The 19,927-nt window shown below is 33.9% G+C and overlaps 1 protein-coding gene across 1 annotated transcript in view; it reads left to right on the top strand.

The window, feature by feature from the left end:
- Positions 1-19,927, top strand: part of LOC145247974 (uncharacterized) — a 536,604-nt gene that overhangs the window by 289,801 nt on the left and 226,876 nt on the right. The window contains exon 2 of the mRNA XM_080109633.1: positions 18,037-18,203. Within this exon, the coding sequence (XP_079965759.1) occupies positions 18,037-18,203 (167 nt within the window). The remainder of the gene's footprint in view (positions 1-18,036; positions 18,204-19,927) is intronic.

The raw sequence follows: 19,927 nt of genomic DNA, 5'->3' as shown, positions 1-19,927 counted from the left end.
TGAATTTCAAAAAACCTTTATTGAAATGAAGTGGTTGAGTTTCATATTAAAGATTTTTATTATTCTAAGCAAGACAAAGAATACTTTAGTATATTAATCTCCTTAACCTATAGGGTTTCGATATCTACCATCTCATCAGAGGAGAGAACATATTAGCAAATATTTATAAAGTGAAACCTGTGATTATAAGGTTTACAAAATATTACTGGCAGTAATATTCTCTAAGTTATCGCATCTAAATAAGAATTGCTCGAGCTGCAAGATAGAGCAAATAAATTAAATTGTGATTCAATGAATTTCAAAAAACCTTTATTGAAATGAAGTGGTTGAGTTTCATATTAAAGATTTTTATTATTCTAAGCAAGACAAAGAATACTTTAGTATATTAATCTCCTTAACCTATAGGGTTTCGATATCTACCATCTCATCAGAGGAGAGAACATATTAGCAAATATTTATAAAGGTAAGTACCCTATTTGCTAAAGTCAGTGAGACATGGAAAGTCTAAGTCAACATAATTAAATTGTCTTTAAATTATCAGAAGTCTTGTAGCAAGAGGGTTTGCAGAAAAGGATATGAAAATTGTAGATCCAGATTGCTTAAAAAAAAATATACTGAAATATATATATATATATATATATATATATATATATATATATAGCACCAAGATTATATAATAAAGGGATGCGGCTAAGTAGATACATAAAAGACAAGGCCATTCATTCATAGTGTTTTGTTTGGTTTGGTTGTTTTGTAGAGGAAAAAAAGATTTTTGTTTTTGCAGAACATGATTGAGTTTTGCAAAAAGGAAAAAAAACACAATACCATCAGTATCTGGCGCATTTAAGTCAGGAAGCCGATATCTTCAGACAGCCTAATCTGGTAGCACCAGATGTGGGTGTGCATGAGATTTTTAATATTTTACTTCAGTCGAAATTCTCAGAAATCAAGAGGTCCACAATCTGAGGCTAACACTTGAACTCCTTATGAGATACATAGATATTCGAATGTTCCATTTAAGTTCTTTATTTCTCAAACACTGAGTTAGTAAAGAAATTGAGAACATAATTTTCCTCTCCCCAATTAATCATATTCATATGTTGTAGTTTATCTTTCGTTTTGGTCTCTTGGTCTTAATGGTTATTAGGACAAGAATTTATCTAGTCTGGTGGAGTATCCAGCTTCGTGCTGTTACTTGAGGTAACATCACTTGGAGAAGGTGCACCATTCCTCGTAAAAGCTAATATAGGTTAGCCATAGAAAGGAGATCTTATTTGGGCTGCAAATACTATGTGATTTTGAATATTTGGTCAGGGTTTACTTCTATGGAAAAAGTATCCTCATACCAAGTTGTTCTGACAAACTCCTATACAGAGAGACCTTAGACATTCGAGAATAGTGTCTAGTAGGCATTCAAGTTCTCTCCTGTTGGCATTCAAGTTCTCTCCATATGTATGTGTCATGTGTGTATGTTCCATTGTTTGAAAGCCAACTTTTTCCTGATTGGTGTGTCTTTTACTCCACCCGAGTGTCCTGCTAATCAATACTGTAAAACAATTCACGTATGCATAAATCCGTATCGTCACATGTGCGCGTTTCACATGATGCCGCTCCCCCCACACCTCTCCCCTACCGACACACTAATCTCTTCTAATTCCTAACATGGGCACCTGTCTGCCCGATTCTCAGCGTGTGCGTGTGTGAGTGTGTGTCGGCATATTCCAGGTTCGCCCAAACAAGTGCTTTACACGGACCCAGCCATCGGGATGGAAGTAATAGAAAAGCGTGGAGGTTCTGTCTGTAATTGATCGGAAACTTGGGGAAAGAATCATATTATTCTACCACCACCACCACCACTGTCTATACACAGACTCCCTGTTAACAGACATAACGCGCGCGCATGTTGATCTATTCAAACATACACACTTCTATCTCTATCCCTACTATTATATAAAAGTCACTTTGTGTGTGTATGAGAGAGAGAGTTCCTCATAGGTTCCGAAACGGCTGAGCCTATCTTTTGCAAATTTCACACAAAGGTAATTTATATGCCTAGCAGCATTCTTAGATATGTTTGCACCGATTTAACATAAAACATTTCCCCCGTACAAATTCTTCTTTTTCTTATCTAGAAGAAAAAGAAAGACTATTTTTAAGATTGTCAAGCCTAAATATCAGCTGACGTGATATTGTAAACAAACACAGACGGAATTTTATTAACGGCATTATAATTATTTAAAAAAAAAAAATTTATTTATTTATTTTTTGCAAATCAATCCACTGTGCAAATTATTCCTCGTAATATATAATGTTTTTTTTTTTTTTTTTTTTTTTTTACACAGTGATCACGACTTATCAAGGCCCGGAAGCCACTCAGGGATAAGGGTTATTGCAAGTACATTACGTTAGTGTGGAGATTTGATGAAGTGTTTAATTAAGGGGGCGGTTCATTAGGAATTTGTTTACATTGGACTTGAAGACATCCAAGTTGTAGTCCGGTGGGAAGCAGGCAGACGGAACAGAGTTCAATAGAGGATTGATTCTATTATTATACATACGCAATCTGCATAAATTAAAATATCACGTGTAAGCGTATTATATGACCAGGCAACGCCAAACGCCCAGCTAGTATATATATATATATATATATATATATATATATATATATAATAAATTCCACAGCCAAACAACGTCGCAGCTCACAAGAGCCATGACAGTCAATGAAACGGAAGTCCAAGACTCGAGTTTCGCCCTCATTTGGGCTCATCAGTTAGACACATCCGAACTCAGGTTTCGAATCCTGAGTTCGGATGTGTCTAACTGATGAGCCCAAATGAGGGCGAAACTCGAGTCTTGGACTTCCGGTTCATTGACTGTCATGGCTCTTGTGAGCTGCGACGTTGTTTGGCTGTGGAATTTATTATATACATTCTATCACATTCTGAAAATCATATATATATATATAAGTAAAATTATATAGATATAAAACCCTCACGATTAATCTACGTTTTGACGATATTGATCATCTCATAAGCCTTTCAAGACTGGTGAGACGATTTATAACTTTGAAACGTACATTAATCCATATTGAGGTTTCCTGTGGCATATATATATATATATATATATATATATATATATATATATATATATGCCACTACTCAAGTCCCCAACGTCCTGTGCTAGTCACAATCACAAATAGTAGCCCTTCGTCCAAGTGGCAATATACTTTGTTTAGAGTAAAAAAAAAAAAATTAAAATTAAAAAAAATAAAAGATGAACCAAATTTGTCACTGCTTCAGTAATTGACATGTCGATGCAAGTCGTATCCCATATTAAGGAATTTCCATTTTCTAAAGTGAGAAACCCATCTTCTCTTGAAGGTGTTTCCTTCAGCTAGTTCCTAGGAACTGAAGAAAACTCCTCAACAAGGAAATTCATTTTCCCCCTCCGCGAGTAAACGCCTCCGTGCATCAGAGGTTGTGGCTTTTTCTTTCTCTTGTTGAGTTTTGCTTTGTTGGTTCTTCGCTCACATCGAGCATCGAGGAGTTGAATATGGAATTCATTGAATGGACATGTTCCTGGGCGATGGAAAACTCCGAGAGTTTGTTTTCCAATCGTCTTCATTCGGTGTTGACATTCTGGTGAAATACGACCAATTCTGTTTGCATTGCGGATTTTTTTCTTCCCTTCCTTCTTTTTCTGTTTGGTAGACTGTTTAAAATGCTCTCTCTCTCTCTCTCTCTCTCTCTCTCTCTCTCTCTCTCTCTCCTCACACCCCGTCTCTCTTTGAACATCTTCCTTTACATGCCTCCCACTCTTTCTCTGTTTGAACATCTCTCGCGTTTAACATCATTCTCTCACTCTCTATTTCTCTCTCTCTCTCTCTCTCTCTCTATATATATATATATATATATATATATCCCTCTCAACATCCCCACTCTCTCTCTCTTCTTCCCCTATTTCTCTCTACTCACATCCCTCTCCCTCTTTGAACATCTCCCTTTACACGCCTCTCACTCTTTCTCTCTTTTAACATCTCTCTTTCTCTCTCTCTCTCTCTCTCACACCTTCCCCTATTTCTCTCTGCTCACATCCCCCTCTCTCTTTGAACATCTCCCTTTACATGCCTCTCACTCTTTCTCTGTTTGAACATCTCTCGCTTTTAACATCATTCTCTCTCTCTCTCTTTTAGCACCCTTCTCTCTCTCTCTCTCTCTCTCTCTCTCTCTCTCTCTCAACATCGCCTCCCCCTCTTTCTCTCTGGATTGATTTACTTTTAGTCAACATAGTGTGACCCACTGAGGTGTTGATATGCAGCAAGACTAAAACATCCCCCCCCTTTCTCTCTTCTTTATCCTGTTCTTATCTTTCTCCCTTGCTATTTTATCTCATTTTATTGAAATTTAAAAGTAAGTATGTTTTCAAATGGCATTAAGTAACAGAAATTTACAATTTTCTATAATAATAGTCAGTTATCCATTTTTTGTTTTTTTTTAATGAAATAATTACCAAAATATTAAGAAAGTCATTACCGGAAAATTAACTTTTTATTTTATTTCGCACAATTTTTTTAAAAGCTAGTGTTACCCCTAAAAAGAATTCTTCTGTCGACACTTTAGTCCAGGGGTCAACGCCCTTTTGGAGCATGAAGTTCAAAGAACTATGTTGATTATAAGACTTTGGCCACATTGTCATGGACGACAACACTTTGATAAAATATGCGAATAAATTGTCTGTGCGTTTGAAGAAAGCAAATATTAATATTTGGAGTAAAGGGAGGTAAATCTATTTTACTAAAGTTGTTGAAAAATACTTTCTTTTTGCTATTACTGAAATGTTTTATTTAAGAAAAATTACAATATCGTCGCATTTGACAACTTTTTTTTTTATTAATGATATAAAACTTTGTTACATCAAATAAAGTAGTTGAAAAATACCAATTTTTCTAACGATTTACCTCCGTTAGACCAATAAGTTAAAATTCCGAATTGCCTAATATGATTATTTTAAATAAGAATGTGAATATTGACACAATATATTCAGTCTCTCAACTGTCACTGTGGTTTGGTTCATTCATATTTATATCATGCCGTGAGTAAGGTGTCAAGATAAATAAAATCCACTCGACTGACCCCTGCTTTAGGGCCTGTTCTGTGGGCAGCAATAAATATTGCCGGCGCATGTAAACAGCTGTGTCGTTGACACGTAGTAGCAGTGGTATTCAAAGTAGTGAGCTAGCAAAAAAAAAAAAAAAAAAAAAAAAACAGCTGTTTTTTTTTTGTTTGTGGTCACCGTGTAAAAAAAAAAATAAAATAAAAAATAAAAAACAGCTGTTTTTTTTATTTATTTATTTTACACGGTGGTCACCGTGTAATAATAAAAAAAAAACAAAAAAAAAAAAAAACAACTGTTTTTTTTGTTTTGCTAACTCACTACTGTGAATACCACTGCTACTACGTGTCAACGACACAGCTGTTTACATGCACCGGCAATAGCTGTTCTCTTTCTCCTTCCATTCAGAGTTAGCAGCATCCTATTCAAAGCAAGTTACAGTTTGTAATAGTTGATAATAATAATAGCACACATTCGCTTTGAGGTTTACGTTTCTATTTTTCTTTATGTTGCCCTTCACGTCATACTGTTACATAGCGGTCTATATAACGCGTATATATACATATATCTATATATAAGAGACGTCACTGGTCTCTTTAAATGCATATGCAGCATGTATGCATATAACGGCAGTATCGTCCAATGGGTATATACAGTCCTTACAATGTATGTATAATTATACCATCGTCACCTTTGTGTGTGTGTGTGTATATATATATATATATATATATATATATATATATATATATAAGCCTGAAGAGTCCTAGAGTGGATGAAACGCGGAATATTCAGTGTAGCTTAATTGCCATGTATTTTATAACTTACTTATGTCGGTAATGTTTTAGTTTTGGAGTTTAAGGACATTTCACTCCCCCACAAGGTCCTTAAACTCCAAAACTAAAACATTACCGACATACCAAGCACCCCCTCTCACCTTCCCCCCTTTTTCCCTTCCTCTTTTTTCCGCTCTTCTCGCACCCCTCCCTGACATCATTTACTCTTTCATCCCATCATAACGAACATTTCTGTAAAAGTCTGAGGAAGCTACAGACGGCCCCCCCCCCCAAAAAAAACCGGCCGGGTAGCTGAAACAGTAATGTAACTTAACAGAAAGATACGGTAATAAAAAAATAAAACGCATATTGGCTCTACAACAGTATTGAGCACTTTCTTCAGTTTTTATTAATTACCATTTCTACTAAATATATATATATATATATACTAGCAGGGAGACCCGACGTTGCTTGGAATTAAATGATGATCAATAAATGTTTCATACTCCAATATTTTTATTGTTATCGAAATCCATGAAATCGCCCGGGGAGGAAGCATCACATGCCTCAATGCAGTAACTTAGTCCAAAATATATGTTATTCTATAGTGCACTCTAGATAACCTACTGTTTTTTTTTTAATAAAATTATTTTATATAAACTTCTTTCCAGTTAACGAAAAAAAAAAAAAAAAAGCATTAAGAAATTTACATGCGGGATTTGAATCTACAGGCCACTTCATGCAAATAAAAAAATTAAAAAAAAAAATGTAAATTTTCAAGCCTTATAAAATTCTTTGCAGTAAATGAAAAAAAATTGAGAAATTTACGTGCAGAGTTTGAACCTACAGACCATGTCATGCACAAAAAAAACAAAACAAAACTCGCTATCAACTTACCCACAGTAGAATTTTCACGGCCTGTTGTTCTATCATTGTTGCTAAGCGATGACATCGAAAAATGGCTTTACCGATGATAGATGAATTAAAATAACAGTTTCGATTATCGATAATTATTGGGAGTATTCTGAGACAAAACTTAACTAAGATCACTCCTAGACTTAAACACTAGAGTTCTGTAAATTTTAAAGAAAATTTGTTCAGCCATTTCGGAGTCTATAAGGAATGAACTCACACACACACACACACACACACACACACAAAAGTTGCATTTATATAATTGTAGAGATACTAGCTGGACGCCCGACGTTGCCTACGCTTAAACATGATATTTTAGTTTATGCAGATCGCATATGTATTATTATAGAACCATTAGAAGCTCTATTGAATATTACGAGGAATAATTTGCCCCGTAAACTAATTCGCAAGAAATAAAAAATAATAATGACAATGTCGTTCATCAAATTCCGTCTGTGTTTGTTTACAATAATCATGCCAGCTGGTATTTGTACTTGACGATGAATGCCCTGGAAAAGTCACGTCTGCTTAATGTTTAGTTTTGAAATATGCAAACAAAGAAATGATTCACAGTGATATTAAACGGTTACCTTTTCTTTTATCATAAATTGAACTCATTAATAAGAAAAAATTAAAAATTAAATGGTGAAGTACACTCTGGATTGAACAGGAGATAATTCGATCCATAGTCAAATGTTCTACTACTGAGCTATACTTTCAAATGTCAATAATTCTGTCTTTTTTTTTAAAAGAAGAATTGATTTGCTGTGAAAATTTTTAGGATCGGATTGATTCAATTTTCCATAATTATCGGATGAATTTCTGTACAAAACATGTCTAAGAATACTGCCAGATATACAGATATACAAAGTGACTTATATATATATATATATATATATATATATATATATATATATATATATATATAATGATTTAAAGGTTATGAGGGTTTTTTGAAGCATGAAAAACGATGTTACTTTTTGTATTTAATATTTTTATTGTTATTTTTTATATTTCAAGCGGACCTCCGCTCTTGGTCAGAAAGAAGTATCGAAAAGAAAAAGAAAACCGTTGAAAGAACTGGAAATTTGTAGTGTGGACAGTGTTCATTCCTAGCAATCAAAAAGTTCACGGGAATTATTTTAGCCGTTTGTGGAAGAAGATTGTATTTCTTATTTATTTTTTATTTTATCTTATTTCTTTTTTTTTTTTGTTGTTTTTTTTGAAATGTTGCAACGTAAAAAAGCGTTTAATTCAAACGGCAAAAATGAGACGCAATTGATTTCAATATGTATAATGGAATTGAAATGAAATTGTTAAACGGTAAAAATAATGTAATTAATAATTATGAATAATAATAGTAATAATGAAACTCCCGAAAAGGGCAGAGTTACAGACAAAGTCGGCTTTTAAATGGGAGTAAATTCCATCTCTCTCTCTTAATAAAGATGGCACACAGGATAGGGACGAAAAAAATATATATGATGTTCAATAAACATGTAAACAGTTGGTATTGCATAATGGATGTATGTATAAATATCAAGCGTATCTCTTGAAATGTATGTATAAAATACGTACTTCTGTTAGTCTTCTGTGTGTGCGTTTGCAACAGATTTAATTACAGTTCACCAAACGGCACAATTAACGTATGGCACAGACAAAAGGAAACATACCTTCTTCTATTGTTTCTTTTCTCAAGCAGTTGATACTTGACTTGTAAAATGCTGTGAATGAAGGCACGAAGAAAACATCAGACAACATGTTATATTTTACATATCACTTTATTTTCATGCTTCCCTCGGAGTTTTCCAACGTTTCTCATTTGGTTTCTACATCTTGCTATAAACGCGTTCCTTCAAGCTTCTGAATCCCAAGAGGCAAATATCTTCCGAGTTAATATCTTCAGTGACTCGAACTAAACTGATTCGTGTTTATGTGTATATATCAAAACCTATTTCTTTGCTATTTCCTTACTTTACCTAAACAGGCCAATCTTATTGTTTATTGTTAAATATTTGTGTGTGTGTGTGTGTGTGTGTGTGTGTGTGTGTTTTAACTAAATTTCAAGTCCTTTATTATTACAAATATTTTAACTGGCTTTAAAATATTTGACCGGGTGAATATTTTATTGTGGCTCTAAAATCTGCTATTGAAAAATATTTTATATTTCCATAACATCGTAGGTTTTTTTATTAATTCATTCATTCTCTCTCTCTCTCTCTCTCTCTCTCTCTCTCCTCTCTCTCGCTCTCTCTCTCTCTCTCTCTCTCTCTCTCCTCTCTCTCTCTCTCTCTCTCTCCGAGAGTTTTCTTACTTGAATTATCATTTTTGATTGTTTTGGCGCTGCCCGCCTCTCATTATTCAGTAATAATGCACTATTTTTTTTTTTTTACATGTATGAAGTAATATTACATATCTCCCCTGAGAATGGGGTGCGAGAGCATGACCAAAACGTATTCTATTCTCTCTTAAACAGGAAAGAGAGACCCTACTTTTTTTTGTCACGTCACCATTTTCCGACTTTCTCTTTAGAATTTATTTATATCTCTTTCCATCGTTTTGTAGATAACATTCTCTTGCATAGGTCAGTTGGGTACAAGATTTTAAAATTATATATAAGTGATGGGACGATTCCAATATTCTTCCCTGTTCCGATACAATTAACATTTAACCATAGAGTTGTTATTTCTTCCCGCATATGGTAATAATAAAAATGCAGATATTTTAATCAAACGTAAAATACACTTGTTGGCGATTATCTTCTATAGATGTAAGTTTTACGTGTTGTTAAAAAAATCAATAAATAGTTATTTTATTTGTTATTAACAGCAAAACTACAACTAAAAGAATCGTTTTCGGCATCAGAAAATAGGCAAAAAAATTCCGATTTGAATACCTTCAAACGTTCTGATTTTTACCTTTCCCAATTCTGATAATCGGCCAAACACTAGTATGTGTGTGTATATATATATATATATATATATATATATATATATATATATATATATATATATTTTTTTAATATAATATTGAATTAGCTCTAGGATATTTACCTATCGAGCTTATTATATATCTAAATTACAACGAGCACTTTCTCTTTCCTGTATTTTAATTAAACTAGTAATTTCACTGTTACATTGAAATACACTCAGCTCTTTAGACTATTGTTCTAACTCCTTTAAATTATATATAATATATATATATATATATATATATATATATATATATATATATATATATATATATATATATATAGTAATGGAATCAAAGACCATGTCATGCACAAAAAGAAAACACGCTATCAACTTACCCACAGTAGAAATTTTCACGGCCCGTTGTTCTATCATCGTTGTTTACCTGGTATGCACAGTGGTAAACTTCATACTAATATAAATAACAGTATTTATATATAGATAATTTAATCCCAATCGAATAAGAAACCTTAATACGCAATAGAGAGTAGAGCTCTTATATAGAGAGAGAGGGAGAGGTGGGAACATATGTTTCTTATTGCTTTATTTCTGGATTCTTATTAATCTTATGATATTTTTATCTTCCATATTTGCTGCATTTCTATCTTTATGATCATTTACTTACAAATACTGTTGAAAATATGTGGAAGCAACCCCCCTCCTTCTCCAGTTTAGGGCCAAATAGCAACTTGTGCTCACTTAATTGTATGCAATTAATTTTACTCTCCTTTTTCTGTTTATCTTTTTATCTCTATACTTTCTGGCTTTCACTCTTCTCTCTCTTTTTACTCTCTCTCTCTCTCTCTTTCATTTGCTTTAATCCTCTTTCTCTCTTTTCAGTCCCTTATCTCTCCTCTTTACTCCTTCTCCATCTCATTTTTTTACTCTCTCTCTCTCCCTTACTCTTTTTACTCTCTTTCCCTCACTCTTTTTACTCTCTCTCTCCCTCACTCTTTTTACTCTCTCTTTCTCCCTCACTCTTTTTACTCTCTCTCCCTCACTCTTTTTACTCTCTCTCTCTCCCTCACTCTTTTTACTCTCTCTCTCTCTCCCTCACTCTTTTTACTCTCTCTCTCTCTCCCTCACTCTTTTTACTCTCTCTCTCTCTCTCCCTCACTCTTTTTACTCTCTCTCTCCCTCACTCTTTTTACTCTCTCTCCTCCTCACTCTTTTTACTCTCTCTCTCTCTCTCCCTCACTCTTTTTACTCTCTCTCCTCTCTCTCTTTCTGTACCTTTTGTATTCCTGGCTCTCTCTTTTTACTTTGTCTCTTCCATTCTTTCTCTCTTCTTCTTTTTTTTTTCTCTCCGATATATCTATCTACCTAACTCTCTGTTTTATGACCATATATTAATATCTCTCTCTTTACTCTCTCTCTCTCCATCTCCTTTCTCTCTCTCTCTCTCTCTTTCTTTTCCTCACTTTCTCTCTCTCTCTCTCTCTCTCTCTCTCTCTGTACCTTTTTATTCCTGCCCCTCTCTTTTTACTTTCCCTCTCTCTCTGTACCTTTTTCTTCCTGACCCTCTCTTTTTACACTTTCTCCCCCCCCCCCATTCTCTCTCTCTTTGATGAATGAATGAATCGTAAAGCATAAATCTCCCTGCTATCAATATTAGCTGTTGTAGGCAGCAGTGGCTTGCGTGGGTGGAAGCTGGGGAGAAGAGTTCTATGCAGACGAAGTGGGGGGGAAAGGATCAGCAATTATGTGCCCATTGTGACTATAAGCAGTAACCTCTGACCCCACCTCCACAATAATCTATTCCCATATGTGAAGAAACAGTTTGCAATGGCAGGGCAGGCAAAGAATTGCCTTTTGAGATGTTGTGAGTTTTGCTCCATTGACCTCTCTCGCCGACTTCTCTTCCTTCTCCTCCCTCTGCAAGATCTAATTTCCTGAAAGTCTTTTAGTACTGGACACATGAAGAATTAAAAGATAAAGAGGCAAAGAAAGAAGTGTGTATGTAATTATAGATATACTAGCAGTCCGTCTGGCGTTGCCCGCTCGTAGAATCGCTTAAATATATTTTTTAATTTATGCAGATTTCGTATTTTTATTATTATAAATCCAATTCTCTATTGATTATTATATTGTACCTAATATATAGTAGTGATTTCAAAAGTTTAAAAAAAAAATTACTTGCGAACCATCAGCTCGAATCGAAACCCAGATTCCAGCCTTAGTTGTAACCATTTGAGCTGTCGTCAGATGTAATAGAAAGCGTTAACATTTAACTGACGTTAACGTATAAATGTATATTTGCGCATGTGTACAACAGAGCACTTTAAGTCGACTTATGCCTGCCAAGTTCCACTTTTTTTTCTTTTTTTTTTTTAATTCTGACCCCTTAGTAATTTTTTTTTTACCGGCTATAGACCAATTCAAATTTGTTCTACTGGTCCAAATCCCTTATATATCAAGTTTCAAGTCTGTAGACAAAAAAATTGACAGAGTAGTTTGGTAGAGACCGTTCCTCAGACAGACAGACAAGGTAACTTATGTATAATATATATATATATATATATATATATATATATATATATATATATAGAGAGAGAGAGACAGAGAGAGAGAGAGAGAGACAAATTACACAGGTAGGAATGATGTTTTAAATAACCTGCCAAAAAAATTAATCTGCAGCAAAACAAAAAAAAAAAAAAACATTTTCAACACTGCTGGGGTGCCATGATATAATTTTTATTATTTTTTTTTTTTTTTTACCTCAAACCAGTTTTTTTCATGGTAACCAACTGATGATACCTCTAACAATATTGGTAGATCACATTCTTGGAAGCAAACTCATACACTGATTTGAAAGTGATCGACTTACAAAATGATTTTTCGACAAAGAACTTAAGAATTAATTTTTTTAATATAGTTTTAAATGAAAACCTATGAAGATTATATATAGATATATAAACATAAAGTTGTTGATTTTTGTCGCACTGACATTGATATTAAAGGTCTACTTTAACTATTTAAAAGTATATTACGAAGTTCATTTTAATAAGCTGGGGGCAACTGCATAATAGTCAACTAATTTGCATATTCCTTTGAAAAACGAACTTTCATTAATTACTTATTCATCTTTTTTATGGTTTCTTAGATGATTATTGGTTTCATTTTATACATATTTTCTACATAGCGCATAGTGTTGCATTTACAATGAAAACATTCTAATACGTGTGTATTCATATATGTATCTATTAGTGATGGGACAATTCCAAAATTTTCCCTGATTCTGATACAATTATCGATTCTGTTGTAAAATTTCTGAGTTCGACACAATTACCGATTCCGATTTCAAAGCCACTAAATATTTAGCTATAGAGTTTTTTTTTTTCTTTAGGCCGTTGTAAGAACTCATGTGATGTAAGGTATATTATTTTCGTGAACATAAAAAATGCACTTGTGCGAGTGATATATAGATTATCGACGACAAACACTGATGAAAACACCCCGATGAAAGAAATAACCTCATTATAATTTAGAAAACTATTTCATACCTGAGGAGGGGTAGTTTTTTTTTTTTTGTAAATAATCTGTACTTTCACCTAACATTATTAAAACAATTCATGGATTTTAATGTTCTTTTTGTAACTTAAAACCAAAAAATATTTTATCTTTAGTTTTAATTAAGTTTTAAACAAAAATAAACGACGTAATAAACAAGCATCGTTTTTGGTATCGGAAAGTAGACACAATTTTTCCGATACCAATTCTGATACCAATTCCAATACATTAAAAAGTTTCGATTTTTTCAGTTTCTGATTCCGATTAATCGTCCCGACATTACATATATATGAAAGTAACCTTGTCTGTGTGTGCTTGCAGAATGGTCTCTACCAAACTCTGCCATTTTTTTTTGCATCTTCGGAACACATTGTTGCAGTACTACTTCTCTCTACTACGACAGTCGTTCTCAGGTCCAATGTTAACAAATACTTATAGAGCTGTTTGCTTAAGTTATCAAATTTTGTCCAATCCTCTCATAATATTCTTTATCATCCCACTGAGGATCTCATTTACCATTTTCCTAGAGTGGCGTTTGGCCCTGATAAGTGCATCGCTACATTACAATACCAATAGAAGAGTCTGTCAGACATGTTTATACAGTGGGATTATATATGGAAGCGAAACTTGACCAATGAGATTTGAGGACATGCGTTGCTTGGAGAGCAATGATATGAGAATGATACAATGGATTTGTGAAAGACCTCAGAGGAAGATTAAATTTGAATAGTTTTGAAAGATGTATGCAGCACAGTAGATTCAGTTGATATAGTCACGTTGAAAGAATGGATGAAAACTCTTGAGCTACTAGATGTAGGGCAGTTGAGATAGTAGGTTCATTACACAGGAAAAGTTGAAGGAAAACATTGGAGGAATTGATAAGACTGGGCTTGAGAGAAAGAGGGATAAATAAAGACCTGGCCAGAGATAGGTTAATTTACATGTCAGTTTCTTAAAGCCGTCCAACACATGCCAGCATGTAAAACAGACACGTTAAAGCGAATGTGATTATGATAGTTAGTTGCTTCTCCGCGACTCCTCTTCTTAAATTCTGTGATGAAATATTTTGTTTTAATATTTCAAGAATTTTAATGAAACAAATTTTTGGTTTTCGTTTCGCATCGAAATGAATGTTGTCGCTTAACGCTATTTTTAATTGTGTTCTTTGATCTTTGCATCCAACGTTCCGAGGTTTTTTGTTTTGTTTTGTTTTTTGTTTTTGTTTTTTTTCAAATTTTCTTTTAATGTTTTTATTTTTTCTGTAATTGTTATGAAATTAAATGTTGAATTTCGGTCGCTGCTGCGCCATTTATCGCCATTGTTCTTGAAATATGGAAATAAAACTTGACTCTAATTAAAATACGCATACATTTATATGTACACATATATGCATATATTATAGAACTATATTATAGTTTCATATATATATGTATGCATATGTGCGTGAATATGTTGGTTGGTTGGTTGTTTTACGGCATATCAACCCTTTTGGGTTATTCAATGCCAAATCCAATGATTTTGAAGAACAATTTTTTAATAAAGTATATTTGTTTTTTAAGTCGGTTTCTATTTAACCCATAGTTGGGACCATAACAGGTACTACCACTCCGGATCAGAGTGGACCTGGGAGCAATGGCAATTAAAGGGTGGCTCCACACTCCCCAAAGCCCACAAGCTGGGGCCTCACCATCGGATATAGTTTAAGGTCATACGTGAATATATGCATATGTGCGTGAATATATATATATATATATATATATATATGCATATGTGCAAGAATATATGTATATAGGTATGTATATATGTATGCGTATATATGTATATGTACGTGAATATGTGTATATATGTATGTGTGTGCGCGCGTATGTATATGTGCTTGTATATATGTGTGTGTATGTATGTCTATATATAATTGCGTGTACGTATATATATGTGTGTGTATGTATATATACACATATCGATGTGCATATATATACGTATATCGATGTGTGTGTATATATATATATAATGCATATCTATCTATTTCTATTTAAAAGACACTTTGTGTATGTGTGAGAGTGTTCCTTATTGACGCCGAAACGGCTGAGCTGATTTAAAAGAAAAATATCTCACAAATGTAATTCATGTGTCTGGAAGTGTTCTTAGATAGGGTTTCTATCGCAATGCCTCCGATAAATATCGCTAATCAAATAATTCGATTAAAGGAGGAACAGTCTGATTTTGACCAAAGTTAACACCCTTATACAGCCTAACATCACGAGTGCATTTGAGAAGTTTTAACACAGCACAGCAGAATGGCTGAATGTATAAAATCAACAGTAGGTTCTTTGATAAGACTAGGGTGCATTCAAATGAAGGTTTCTGTTTAGAGCATAATTGAACCATGATACTTGACTTCTGCATTTTAAACTTAATCCATTATATGAAAAATAATTTTATAAAATCAACAGTAAGTTCTCTACAGTGCAATTTAGACTACAATGTATAGTGAACTAAATCACGTCACTGCAGAAACTTTGTGAAACATGGTGGCTCCCTAACTTGATTGAAAACTGGTTGGTTTCACTGATTTTGAAGACAATATAAGTATTGGATGTGTGAAACATTCTTTGGTCATCATTTAATTTTGGACAACGTCGGGTTTCTCTGCTAGTGTGTGTGTGTGTGTGTATATATATATATATATATATATATATATATATATATATATATATATAATTATCATTATATGTATCTATGTCCGTATATGTATATAGGATCATTAATTTATGTTTCTGCATTAAACATAAGTAGATATAATATTTATCGATTTTTTAATAGTGCTCAATACATGAATAGAGCTAGGTAGTAAGTTACGAAAATATATTTATGGCAATTAAGCTACTACAGAGACTTCTGCGTTTCATCCTCATAGGGACTCGTCAGGTTAAAATACATGGAATTCATGTTACCGGGTCGTTTTATATACACACGTAGTACATAGTTTAACTAGGTAACGAATCGGATTTATTGTTATTCCCACCTGCGGGTTAATGTTTCCATCAGTCAATGGCAGGGTTTCATTTGGACAAAGGTCTTGCTAATTTTTATTTCCTTTTCCTTTATTCTGTTTTTTTTTTTATTTTATTTATTTTTTTTTATGGATTATTCGCCTCTTTTTTGTGAATGTGAAGACTTAATAACAATAAGTATGCGAATACAAGATCTATCATCTATGGTCTCCTCAGAAACCAAAAAGCTCTCCTTTGTTAAAACATACATAGCAAGAAAAAAAAAAAAAAAAAAAAAGGACTCTGATTGAATACACTTTCTGTTGAGGAAAGAAATAGAAACTCTGTTCCGTCTGCCTGCTTCCCTCCGGACTACAATTTGGATGTCTTCAAGTCCAATGTTAACAAATTCCTAATGAACCGCCCCCTTAAGTAAACACTTCAGCAAATCTCCTCACTAACTTAATGTACTTGCAATAACCCTTATCCCTGAGTGGCTTCCGGGCCTTGATAAGTGGTGATCACTTTGTAAAAAAAAAAAAAAAAAAAAAAAAAAAGAAAAAGAAATTCCTACCTAAAAAGGCAGCCATCTTATTTATGGGATAGACATACAAACGTTAGCTGTTCTGCTATGAACGAAACAGTTCCTGAAAATTTACCGACGTCTTCGTTGATAGAAGATAATCTGTAAAATAAAATGAATAAAATCTTGCTCTCTGGAATGTTATTTCTATATGCTCTCTTATTGACAGAACGAGAGCATGCGACCTCCGTGGATTTAATAAAAAGTTCCGTTCGACATTCCATACAGATTCCCGAGTTTGACAAGATGCACCTGGAGAAGGTTGTAGGTTACATTTGCCAAAACGCTGTGAAAATAACACTCAAGACGAGAACATTAGTTTGAATATTCTAAATAACAATAAACTTCGTTTGATTTTAGGTATATAGGGGAAGAAAGGCACATTTTTGTAGTGGTGGTAAAGAGACGAGTTCTCTTGTAAATGATAGAGAAAGGTTAGCTAACATTTCTTAAGTAAGAAAGGTTGTCGGTATGAAAATTGGATAGAATTTGATTATTCAAGAGGATGGCTCAACAAAACTTGTCTACATCGAACTTGAAAATGACTGTTTTAGTCGGCTGGAAAGCAGCCCTGCTCTGTAGAGTTCCTCAGGAGGGTAGTTCTACGAAAGGAAACTTTGGTCATAGAATTTGTATTTAGATTTAGGCACAGATAGAGAGTATGGTAAATTGTTGACAGTAGTTTCAGCTAGACGAATGTTTGCTGTGAATGTAGGGAGTGAGAGGGGGCATACATTGGAGCTCATGATCATGTTAAATTTTATACACTAATGTATAATGTACTGAAATTGACCCAATGGGTCACATAATAAAAAAAAAAAGTTTCCAAAGATTAGCTAACATTTCTTAAATGAGAAAGGTTATCGGCATGAAAATTCGATAGAATTTGATTATTCAAGAGGATGGCTCAACAAAACTTGTCTACATTGAACTTGAAAATGACTGTTGTAGTCGGCTGGAAAGCAGCCCTGCTCTATAGAGTTCCACAGGTGGGTAGTTCGTTGTGAATGTAGGGAGGGAGAGGGGGCATACATTGAAGCTCATGATCATGTTAAATTTTATACGCTAATGTATAAAGTACCGAAATTGACCCAATGGGTCACTTGATATAAAAAAAAAAAAAGAACGAAGTTTCCAATTCTAGAATGCTTATTTCTTTTGTATTTTCTCTATTTTTACAGATCCATGGCACATGGGGTAAGAGGTTGCCTACCTCAAACGTAGTGGACTGCTACGGTCCATTCGGATTGCTTACTGCCAAGACGACCATCAGTTCAGAAGAATGTGCCAGAGACTTAGCAGAGAACATCATCAAATTGCTACCTGCTCAGACTTGTCAGGTACTCAGGTGAGTCAGCCATTTTTGTGAAATTTTCAAACTTTCTCGGTCAATAACTAATGGCGGATTAACATTTTCGTACACCCTGGATTTGGAATCATCACGTTTGTTTCCGAAGCGTGAAGTATTGATTATGTTTGTTGGCACCACTCTCCTCCCTCTGCATCCCACTTTGGGTGCATACGAAGTCAGGGAAGGTTAATGAAAATTAATCCTAATTTGGATTATCTGAACTACTGTTTTCATCTTGAGTGCAATTCTCACAATGTTTCGGCGAATGTAATCTCCGACCTTCAGGTGTATCTTGTCAAATTCAGGAATCTCTCTGTCAAAACTCTGGAATCTGTATGGAATTTCGAATGGAAAAGTACCTGTGGCATCTATAATATAAATCTCACTTGTCTGTTTAGATGTATGTATGTATGTATGTATGTTTGTTTGTATATTTGGCTAAAACTTTCGACAGAAGCGACAAAGTTTCACAAGATCAGTATCGTTTTGAAGCTCGACCCTTCGGACGACAAATATTGAAAAATTGGCAAAAAACATTAATTCCTTCACCCTCAACTGGGCACTTTTCTACAGGGAGGGTTCACTTTTTTCAACGATATTTCGAAAGTTATTCCCTCTTTTCGATTGACTAGCCTTAATTTAAAACTTCATCACTTTCGGTTTGGTGATGGACCCAATGGCAAAGATGTCACTTTTTTTTTTTTTTTTTTGCACGTTTTTTTCCTCCTTCACAGTACGGGTTCGAGCCTTTTTTTTTTTTTTTTGCTTAACACATACCTCCATACCTCCAAGCACCCGGGCAATGCCAAGCATCAGGATAGTAAGGAATAAAGTACAAAGTAAAATTCAGTTATAAGTTACACTGTTGTGGAAATTGAAGGTTCAATCCTCACTGCAGGTGGTACTAAGTATACTATTGTGATTTATTTGAGACTTCTGCCTAGTCATGGTTGACGAAATGAAGGCATTCTGCCCGACGGATTAAATAAAGGATTCCATTCAAAATTTTATGCAGATTTCTGAGTTCAACAAGATGAGAACAGTAGTCCGACCAATCCAAATAAAACAAATTATCAATCCTTATCTCAAAAATTCAGAAACAAAATCCAATCTTCAGAAAATGTACAAAAATAAGAAGTCCCCCCACCCCCAAAAAAAACTAACAGACAACGACACAAAGAGAAATATAAAATAGATTACAAGGAAGTGTAGATTTGACTGTTCGTATAAGATTCATTTTAACAGCTAACACATTGAATCTTCATAATATGATTCAAAGTTGTTTTTTGGTCCCCTGGCAAAAGGAAGGTGGACTTGTAAATTCATCTTTGTTCGTGCGTCTGTCCGCACTTTTCTCAATAACTACGCCTCGGAATTTTTTGAAATTTTACACAAACATCAAACATGATATGAGTAAAAAAATAACAGAACAGATTTTCTGGAAAAACTCTGGTTGCTCCCCTAAGGGCGTCTTTCAGATTAAAATGGCTAAAATTGACACTTTTGTGCTTATTAAGAAAACATGATGCCTTGGATTTTTATAAAACTTTCTGAAAAGTTGTAACTAACTGATTTCTATATAATTTTGTTTGTCTATACTTTGCGATAACTCTTGGGTGTGCTCTTTTAGGGCTAATAAAAACACTCCATTTTTGGGAGTATTTTACCATATTTGTCCAAAATTTTCTATGTATGTTTATTTAGCAGTTTTGCATGGTGCT

This window comes from Euprymna scolopes, chromosome 26, assembly GCF_053919585.1.
Source record: "Euprymna scolopes isolate OS-2025 chromosome 26, ASM5391958v1, whole genome shotgun sequence".
Taxonomy (NCBI): domain Eukaryota; kingdom Metazoa; phylum Mollusca; class Cephalopoda; order Sepiida; family Sepiolidae; genus Euprymna; species Euprymna scolopes.
Note: the sequence above shows the minus strand (reverse complement) of the source record. Positions and strands in the feature narration are given on the sequence as shown.